The sequence below is a fragment of the Lycium barbarum genome, chromosome 10 (genome assembly GCF_019175385.1).
Source record: "Lycium barbarum isolate Lr01 chromosome 10, ASM1917538v2, whole genome shotgun sequence".
In the NCBI taxonomy this organism is placed as follows: Eukaryota; Viridiplantae; Streptophyta; class Magnoliopsida; order Solanales; family Solanaceae; genus Lycium; species Lycium barbarum.
In genome coordinates, this window is record NC_083346.1 from 27971485 (window position 1) to 27981806 (window position 10322).

The 10322-nt window shown below is 35.4% G+C and overlaps 1 protein-coding gene across 2 annotated transcripts; it reads right to left on the bottom strand.

Annotated features, from left to right (window-relative positions):
- Positions 1 to 1586: 1586 nt before the first annotated feature.
- On the bottom strand, positions 1587 to 6576 carry LOC132614159 (acyl-coenzyme A oxidase 2, peroxisomal). 2 transcript variants are annotated; one of them, XR_009572193.1, is made up of 8 exons: positions 6031 to 6576; positions 4649 to 4764; positions 3049 to 3929; positions 2782 to 2961; positions 2527 to 2693; positions 2322 to 2445; positions 2108 to 2193; positions 1801 to 2031 (listed from the first exon to the last, which is right to left on the bottom strand). XR_009572193.1 is itself a non-coding variant. In XM_060328541.1 (7 exons), the coding sequence occupies exons 1-7, from the start codon at positions 6492 to 6494 to the stop codon at positions 1870 to 1872; spliced, it is 2094 nt and encodes a 697-aa protein (XP_060184524.1). In that variant the 5' UTR covers positions 6495 to 6575; the 3' UTR covers positions 1587 to 1869. The 2 variants fall into 2 exon arrangements, 1 of the variants encoding a protein (XP_060184524.1); XM_060328541.1 differs by lacking the exon at positions 2108 to 2193 and having other exon boundaries at positions 1587 to 2031; positions 6031 to 6575.
- Positions 6577 to 10322: the final 3746 nt, after the last annotated feature.

Below are 10322 nucleotides of genomic sequence, written 5' to 3' on the forward strand. Positions count from 1 at the left end.
AAAATTCCTTAGCCATTGGATTGAGCTTGAATTGTTTCAACATGTCAACAATATGTTGCATATGATAATTATCTGATTTATCCAATGAAGATATTTTTGAAGTCGTATTTAAAAATGAAGATATTTTTGAAGTTGTATTTAAAAAAAACAAAAAGGCATGTAAATATGTATTTTTTTTTATTCCTCTTACTTTTTATTACTATAATTATACCATCCATAACAAATATGGAAAATAAAAAACTACTCCACTGTTGCGGGCTTTAACAGTGTATTGTTTTAATTTGCTTCACAATGAAGCAATACAATAGGTAAATGGATGTACTTGGAATAGGTGTATTGCAAGTTTTTTCTTGTTGAATGTTATTGGAAAGAAAAAGTAATTATGGTCTTGAAGAAAGAGAGAGTAAAATTTGAATTATTTTGACTTTTCCCTCTAACTTTTCAGGAAGGGTATCAATGGAATAGAAAAAAAAGAAATTTACTGGTACACCCTCAAATGTCATGTGGAATTACATTAATACCCCTAAAAAGGTGGAATTGTGCCATTTGTGATTGTGCCAAATATATTTACCCTTTGTGTTATTGCTCCTCTCGAGGTCAAATTTACTATCTAATGTTGTGTATCATGTGGAGATCAATTTGTAGGGACCAGGGATGCTGCAGCTAGGGCTGTTCACAGTTTTGGTTAAAACCAAAACCAAACCGAATAAAATAACCGACATTTGGTTTGGTTTGGTTTGGTTTTAAATTTGAAAAACCGATAATATTTGGTTTGGTTATGGTTATAGTAAAAAATAACCGAATAAATAACCGAACCAAACCGATAATTATATACATAAAATTTATAATTATTTATATGTATAATATTAGCTTTTCATAAATAATTAAAGATATTTTATACCTTTTAATTATTAATTTAATTTTGGTCTACTTATTTTTAAGGCCCATGTCTTAAAAGAATATGTCCAACAATCCAAGCCCAACTCTAATAAGTCGTAAGCATAAGGGTTGTTTGTATTTTGAAACCTCTGTTTGACTTGTGCTTTTGAATCTAAACTGCGTTGCAAGTTTGGTCCACCTGATTTGCCAACAGCGTGTCTTTCCCTCAATATGCAGCAAAGTTCACCCTTGTGGGCCGTGAGGAAAAAAGAGCTTCATAAGAAATTTGAAGAACGTAGAGAGAGAATATTTGAATTGTCACGGTTAGTCATAAACCGAAAAACCGAACCAAACCGACAATAACCAAACCGGTGGTTATTATTTTACTTGGTTTGGTTATGGTTTTAGACATTTAAAAACCGACTAAATTGGTTTGGTTATGGTTTTAACCAATAACCGACCCAAACCGAACCACGAACACCCCTAGCTGCAGCTGTTCAAAATTTAGATGAATAAAGTAGGTGTTGGCTATAAACCACTTCAACTGGTCCTGCAGTGGAAAATTTAATAGTCTCAAATGGTCAATGCCAAATTAAATGCAGAGTTCTCCTGTTGTGGGGCTAACATCTCTGTCAAGAATATGATGTTGAGAAGCTTATAAATGTTATATCTCACTTAACAATGATAATGACGATAGAAATGCTAGATTTAAATACCAGTATAGCACCTTTAGATCTTATTCCACAATTAACGTTTAGATAAGTACATCAATTTTGCCTACAAGAACTTGTTGACAAGAAGAACTCATCAAGCTTGCTTACCAAGATAAAAGTGATACAGGAAGCTTGACACCATGATAAATAATGGGAATACAAAGTATACGTATAACCACAATCCACAAACAGTGGGGAACTTCTTGGATTATGAAAACCAGAAAAGAAAAAAGAAAAAAAATAGGCAACAGTATAACTTGCCCACTTATGTTAGAAACTAGAACCCAACATTTTGAGTATACTGTGAATAAGCTTCTGATGGAGTCTGCACACCAATTGGAGCACGCGTAACGTAATCTGGAAGATCAAAGGCATCCACAAGTTCCCTTGAAATATTCTTAACTTGGAAGCATAGATATTCTGATAGCTTGTGAATTGCCTGTAAAATTAAAAGCGGATGGTCGGACATGAAAGAAAATCAACCTGACTAGAGAGAGTTAATGAAAATTTATTACTTGCTCGTTCAACTTCTAAGACATATTTTTGCCAAGAGCCATTTACTTTAGGTGGATAAACCTTAAGAACGATATCAACTGCAAAGCTGCAATTAGATTCAGATGTTGGTGAATAATACTCTTGAATGTTTTAAGTTGCATTTATTGTTAGGTTCTAGATATCAAGTATAAGTACAGTGACTATATTTCCAGCAGTTTTCCCCTAGATTCATACCTTAGCTTTGTTAGGGGCCACGTAGTCCACATTGCGATAAGTTCCTATGTCATTCCAGATTCTATCCAAGGCATAAAGATCACACACGAGTTTTAGGGCACCACGAGAACTTTCATCAGGACAACTGCAGAAAAGAAGAAGAGAGAATTAGACAAAAACTAGTTGAAGGAAAGCACAAGCTTCTCAAATTGTGATTAGGAAGTACTTTTTGACTGCTTCAATGAACTTTTCAAGGATGAAAGATTCGATATGAGACTCTGCAAGCGTCAAGAGGTGATTTAAGCATCTATTCCAAGCACCAAATCCTCCAAGAGTCTTGGAATGCTTCTGAAGCCGGATAGCTACACTTTGAAGCAATCTTGACGTACGATACTGGAAAAGAAGCAGTTACAGCATAGTTAGATATACAATACTGTTGTATAGCAATATTCTGTCATCAGATTGACAAAAAAATACTCACCCTAAAAGCATCCAACTGGAAGTTAGGATCTCGTAAGTGATCTTCACCTTCCCATCTAGCCGTTACTGGGTTAGGCTGAGAGAGGTAAGAATTCATGGACTGTCTTAGGTAGTTCCACGTGACAGTGAGCTGCCCACCTTGGAATTTCTCCCTGTACTGCTTCAACAGAAGACCGGCTACCTGGATCATAAGAAAAGTCATTACACCCTATCCCTTCATTAGATTTAATTAAGAAGCAGAAAAGTTCTTTCAGCCTCAAATCTCAACCTGCTGCAGAAGAACGGTGTTGTCTCCCTCAAATGTCTGAAATATGTCATGATCATTCCTCAAACTTCCAAACCTATTGACAGCAGCATAACCATGGCCGCCACAAGCTTCTCTACATGTGCTCAATGACTTCTGTGTGTAAGAAGTGATATAGGCCTTAAGCCCAGCAGAAAGTGCATGTACATCCCCTATCAGTTCTTCATCATGAGTCTTCTTCATTTCAGAATATTTTTCCACCAGATGCAGTGTTGCAAAATGGAATGCATAGGTTGAAGCCAACATTGGCATAAGCTTGTGCTGCTGAGATTGGTAGTCAAGTATACTAACTTCAGGTTGTTTGGGAGGACCGAACTGTTGGCGCAGGAGAGAATATCTTGTTGCAATAACAACAGCAATCTTGAGAACACCCACAGACGAATACGCAAGGCCAACTCTACCACCAACAAGTTCTCCAAGGGTGGCAGCAAATCTTTTGTTAATTGTAGGCAGGCTGCTAGTGTATTTCCCATCCCGTGAGACGTCTCCAAATCGATTAAGAAGGTTATCTCGTGGAATTCTTACTGAACGAAATCTTAATGCACCATTATCTACTCCATTCAAGCCAACTTTATGGCCACAATCTTGTATTTCAATCCCTGGCAATGTTTTGTGGGTTTTCATATCCCTTATTGGTACAATAAATGCATGAACACCCATGTCGGTCACACCTTTTGTATCATGAGTTGGTAACATCAGTTTTGCAAAAACTGTTGCAAACTTTCCATGAACGGCAGCATTACCAATCCACCATTTAATAGCTCCATCATTTGGCGTGTCAATTATGAATTCATCTGTGAATGGATCAAAGGTGGCAACTGTCTGAAGACCTTGAACATTTGAACCTGATGAGAAAAAAGGATGAGTAAATCCAGGCGTCCTAATTATCAGAATAAAGTTAAAATAACAGCTTTATTTGGTCAGGGACAGTTCTTTCTAAAAGTTTCAAATGTGTTCCTAACCAAAGAAGTGGTCACTGTTCCTAGGCTAAGTATAAATCATAAACTCCTTTATTTCTTTGAGAACAGTGTGTTTTTTTAATAGGATCGAGGATGGAATTTGGGCTTGTGTGTTTATGGCTGCCTGCAAGGTAAATTCAATTAAGTGGCATTCTTATGGATGTTTATTGTTATATATCAACTGCCGTGCTATACTAACCACATCTTCAACTTCCAGATATCTCAGTGATATTGCCTAATATTCCTTTAATGCAAAAGAGAACGGCACAATGATCTAATTTTTTTTTATTTTTTTTTGACAATACTAACATAATGATCTAACTATTTCTTGGGAACATACTGCTGTGAATTCCTACCAACATTCGTTACATGTATTGAGCCAATGTTTAAAGGATTTTATCACTACTTTAGCTACTTTTATATCGATAAATATCATCTCCCTTCACGTAACTGCATAGTCTTAGGATTAAAGGCACTAATACAACTCTATGTGTACTGCACACGACTAAAAAACATAGAAAAATCATGGATTTTGACCAGGGAGTATAGAATGGACATTGATAGTGAAACAATAATAATAAAAGAAGTGTTACAAAACAGTTTACCATGATGAAGTTCTGTCATTGCGAAGCAGCCCGGGTAATCCACATTGTCTATGCCGTCAAAGTATTTGTCTCTGTGCTTTTTGGTTCCCAAGTTGATAACCGAACCTCCCCATAGACTGTATTGAAAGTCCAGTCAGGTAAGAATTTGTTACTACATCTATTAAGGAGAAACTGAAAATATAAGATCCATCATAGTTGCTATAAGCAATAGAGATTCAGAAAAAAATACCAATTTGAACAGAAAAATACACCTTGTTAGCAAAGGGGAAAAATTAGTTAAGACGGAGTACTCCTGGTCGCCAACCAGCTTAAGGTTTGGAGATGATGCATGCTAAGAAGCATCAAATTCTAGCTTTTGCACAAACAAAGCATGGTCTTAAGTCGTTCTTTCCTAGGAACTTAAATCATTTGTTCATAATAGCAATAAAGCAGAAAACTCTATAGTTGATTTTACATGCTGTTCAATTGTAAAACCACATTAAGACCACTAAGCTATTGAAGTCTGTTATACTTGGAATTCAGGTCTTTCAGATCGGCTCTTCATTTTTCGTAAAAGAGAATTTCAGTCCTAAAGCTCATTTTTTCTGGTCCTATCAGGTCTGGATTAGATTTGAGATATGGCTATACTAAAGTGGAGTGGCAGTATTGTAAGACTTAAGCTGAAAGTTTACCTCAATAAACACAAAAGAGCAAATCAAGGCCTTGACTAGTACCCTATGTAATATTTGCTTTGAGATATAAGAATCAGACTGGTCTATACCATCTTATTCAAAAGGAAGACTATCTGTTCTGTTTCTATTCATGCTGTTGAACTCAAATAAAGCCATAGAACCCAAAAGGATCTTCAGAAACTTCATCAACGCATATTTTTGAATCCTATTAGTCCTTGTAAATGATCTTTTTAGTGTATAGTACTTATTACCTAATTTTCACAAATTATTAGTAAAGAATTACCTAAAATTTTCTGATCTTTCTGGTTAAATAATCAGCACAAAGAAAAATCCAATGAATATTCTCATTGAGCACCTAAGTGGCTAAATTCCACACAGCTCTAACTGCTCCCCAAAAAAGAGAAACTGTAAAAACAAACAACAAATTAACAAAACAAAACAAAGGGTAGATAAAACCCAAAATCAGCATTATGATTATGTATTTTATTTCAAAAAACTTAAACTTCTATGGCCGAATTCGAAGTTTAAATCTCGAAATTCCAACAGTGTCACATAAATTGGGAGTATTAATTACCAATATAAATCCAAGTCATACTTATTTCAAAAAATCTTACTTTCTTTCAAGTAAAATGGTGCCACATAAATTGGTAGAGAGGGAATATGTATTTTTATTTCTAATTACAGATATAACTGAAAGGGAAAAGAAATTACCTGTACTGAACACCCATTTTGATACCAAGTGACATGTCAACACTTCCAACAGCTTCAGCAATAGCAAAATACTTAGCTGGATCATCAATCACATACTTAAATGGCCTTATCCCACCTTCCCTAACCAACCCCACAAGTTGTTTCATGCACAATTCCCTATGTTCATCTTTTGATATCTCAATTGGTGTTTGCAGTTCCTTTCTTGAATTAAAATAACCGAATACTTGTTCTTGTATATCCCTATGTTTACCTCTCATGTACTCCCCTAGTGTCACAGTGTTCACGTTAATAATAGCCTTCACCTTAGCAGCGCATGTTAGCAACTCCAACTCATGATGAACCGCTGTGTCAAATTCTTGAACCGGGTTTAGGTGTAAGCTAAGCTTACTAATTCGACGGTTCACTGTTTCTTGATTTTCTTTAGTGTTCTTGACACCCTTTGGGATGATCTTTTGAGGGCCCATTGAATCTTGAAAAAAGATGATGAATTAATGAATGTATAGATACAGAATTTGTTATGGTTATGGCCGTTGAAAATGGAAATGTTAAAAGGAGTTGAAATAGTAGTTTATACGGAACGTTAAGGTGACGTGTAATGACATGGACATTCCACGTGGAGGGATTTCATTGGAGGGAAAGGTGGTAGTTGGTTTATTTGGCGCGCCTTTCGATGTGTAGATCAAGATTGGAATGAGCAAATGGGGATTTGGATGAGATTGCACTCAATCAAGACTAATATTTTTTTTCATATTTTTGACTTTTTATTTATTGGAAGATTGCTTTATTTTATTTGGAAAAAGAGAAAATCTTTTTTTTCTTTATTGATTTTGAATATTTATCCATTATTCGTTTAATTAGTAGCTTACTTATAGGAAAAGGACTTTCCGTTTTGACTTCAGATATCCCAGCTTCTGTCGTCGCAGAGGTACGTGAGGCTACGGTAAGGGTGTCAGTGGGGACGAGACAGTCCCGGTCCAGCCCGTGTCCGGCCGAGTCCGGCATCGAACCGTCCCGGTCCCGGTCAACTATGGGGGAGCGGGCAGAGGGGTTAGGGGGACGGATGGGGAAAAAGTCCCGGTCAAGCCCGATACCGGACCGGCTGATCGGTCCCGGCCCGCCGGAAAATTGCATTTTTTTAGTTGGTCAGACTTTTGACCGTTGACAGCCTTACAAAAATGTTAACGTTGGACTCCAAACGGTCTGATTTTCAGTTGTTGGAGTCCCCTTCTCCCCCCCCCCCCCCCCCCCCCCCCCAAAAAAAAAAAAAAACCCCAAAGTTTAATAAATTGCATTTTAATCCAAATTCTAAACTATAAATACCTCTTCATTTTTATTCATTTTCACACAAATCATCCATCAATTATCTCTCTCTCTAATATTTGTTATCAATTATATCTCTAATATTTGGTGAAATATTATTATTATTATTATTTTGGTGAAGTGGGCAATATTTGAATTTTGGAGCAACTTTCAAGCTTCAAGTAACATAATTTCAATTTCAACGTTTACGATTACGTTTGCTTTTACCCAGACATTTGGTACACTCGTTCCATCCCTTAATTTATTTAATTCTTGCATTTTATTTGCGTCTTTTTTAAAAAAAAAATAATTTTCATATTTTATTTTATTATACTTTGATAATATGTCTAAAAAAGTTAAGATCCCGGTCCTAGGTAAAACTGTCGAAATCCCTAACCCTTTTAACCATAGTAGTAAGGGTAAATCTGGTTCTTCTAGTAAATCTAAAATTCAATTTAGAAACAATACGGAGGATTTCACTCATGTTGATGAAACTGATTTTTTTTCTCCCCCCGGTTTTTCTCCTATTCTAGAAGATTTAGAATTACAAAATGAAGCCTTAGATAGAGGTTATGGTAATTTAGATTTTGATGATCTTGAAAATTTAGAAGTAGAAGAAGGAGAGGAATTAGATTTAAATGAGACACCTACTAGTCCCGTTACTGAAACTCCAACTCGGACTACATCTCAGTCTAGAGCTGGTTTTCCCCCTAAACCTCCTACTCGGGGTACGACTAAGGCGCAACGTCCTAGAACTAGTCCCGTATGGAAATTCACGACTTTAGATGATACTAAAACTCAAGCTATTTGTCACAAATGTAAACAAGTTAAAAAACACGGAAGCAGTGGAGGGGCAGGTGGGACGGGTGGTTTAGATAGACACTTGAGAACATGTGTTGGAAAATCATACTTAGATGCTCGATTAGCAGCCGGACTTAAAAACACAAACACATCGACCGACGCTAGTAGTGCTGCTCCCAGTGGATTCGTTGGGGGATCTAATATGGTCCAACAAACTTTAAATCCTTCTAACCCCGCTGTCACTCAAATTGCTTATAATAAAGATAGAGATCGTGAAGAACTAGCTAAAATGGTTGCTGTTTGTGGCTTGCCTTTTAGTTTTCCTTCTAACCCCGATTTTGTGCATTATATTAAGCTATGTATAACCCTACTTTTCAAGGCATTCCTAGAACCACTGTTAGAGCCGACGTTTTTAAATTTCAAAGTGATTATTGTCAATATATGCGTTGTGTGTTCCATCATTTAGATACTAGAGTGTCTGTCAGTTCTGATATAGGTCGCAGTATTAATGGAAATAATTATTTATGTGTTACAGCACATTGGATTGATCATAATTGGAATATGCAAAAGCGTATACTTGGTTATAAATATATTAATGAGAAAAAAACAGGTTCTTATATTTCCACAAATGTTCTAGACATTTTGCAATTATATGGTCTTGTTGACAAAGTATTAATTGTTACATTTGATTATGCTTCTTCCGTGACTAAGAGTGCTGAACTTATGGCTATAAGAATTTGCCCAATTAACATTGATATTTTTCATGTCTGATGTGCATGCCATGTTTTTAATTTAGTTGTAAAAGATGGTCTTGATTTATTTGAGGGTTCTCTACAAAACATACGATATGCTTGTCAATATGTTTTTAGCGCTCATAAGCAAAGTAGAATTAATTTGTTTAAAAAATATTGTGTTGAGCAAAATTTTCCTGTTAAAAAAATTCCAAAAGAAGTTTGTACTAGGTTGAATTCTTTATATGAAATTTATTTGCATTTAGATATTCCTCCTAACGAACATCCAAATGTTGAAGAGTGTAAACGTAGCATATAATTAAAAGCTAAAATAATGTATAAAAATTATAAATCTGTGAAAAGTAGAAGTGGAAATCAACGTCCTTCACAAAAAATAAGGCTAAATTTGGCAATAGAAAATTTGATAGATCAATGGATGCTGCATGGCTTGGTATTGCGAATACTCAAAATGAAAGTGATCTTGAATCTTATCTTAATCAGAGTTTGGAAAGCATCGTTGTGAACGACGACGACAACGAAGATATTTTAGGATGGTGGAGGGAGCGTGGCAAGGCATTTCCATTGCTCTCAAAACTCGAGATATCCTAACTATTCAATCATCATCAGTAGCTTCGGAGGCAGCTTTTAGCGCGACAAGATTTCAACTCAGAGACCATAGATATTCATTAGCACAAGATAGCTTGGAGATTTCTGTCTTATTCAGAGAAGAAATTGTGGGCTACCAAAATTAACCCGTCAAGAAGAAGAAGAAGAAGAATATGAAGAGATAATCAACACTAATAGCGATGATGGCATGGAACTTATGGACCGTCAAGCAGATATACCAATTCCAGAATTGGATGCAATGGAAGCGTTACGACATTTAGAAAAAATGTACATAGATCCATACAAGTTTTAGTGTGATAATTTATAATTAACTACTTAGATGCCTAGTTAAAACAGAATCCTTCCTAGAAGGTGGCTGTGTAGATTATGTGATCTTATTGTAACTTAGAGGCCTAATTGAAACAGAACCCTTCCTAGAAGGTAGCTGTGTAGATTAGGTGTTCTTCTTGTATTTGAGACTTTGAGTCAAGTTTTATGAAATTTAAAAGATCTATTTTGAATAAATAAACATAAAGTTCTTGCTTGAAATTATTTTTCTTTACATAACTACAAAAAAAAATGCAATTCTTTGTACAGATTATAAAGACTTGAAAGTATATTTAATATTATGTAATAAATTAAAAATAATAGCCCTTAGAAGTTCAAAAAATAGCCGTTGTTAAATACATTTAGAGCTTGTTTGGATGGGCTTAAAAAAAGCAACTTATAAGCTATTTTCAGCTTATAAGCTGTTTTAGATAAGCTAAGTTAAAAGGGTCAAATTAATTTTTTGCGCTTATTTTAAGCACAAAATGGCTTTAAGCTGGCCAGCCAAACACTCAAAAAAACTGAAAA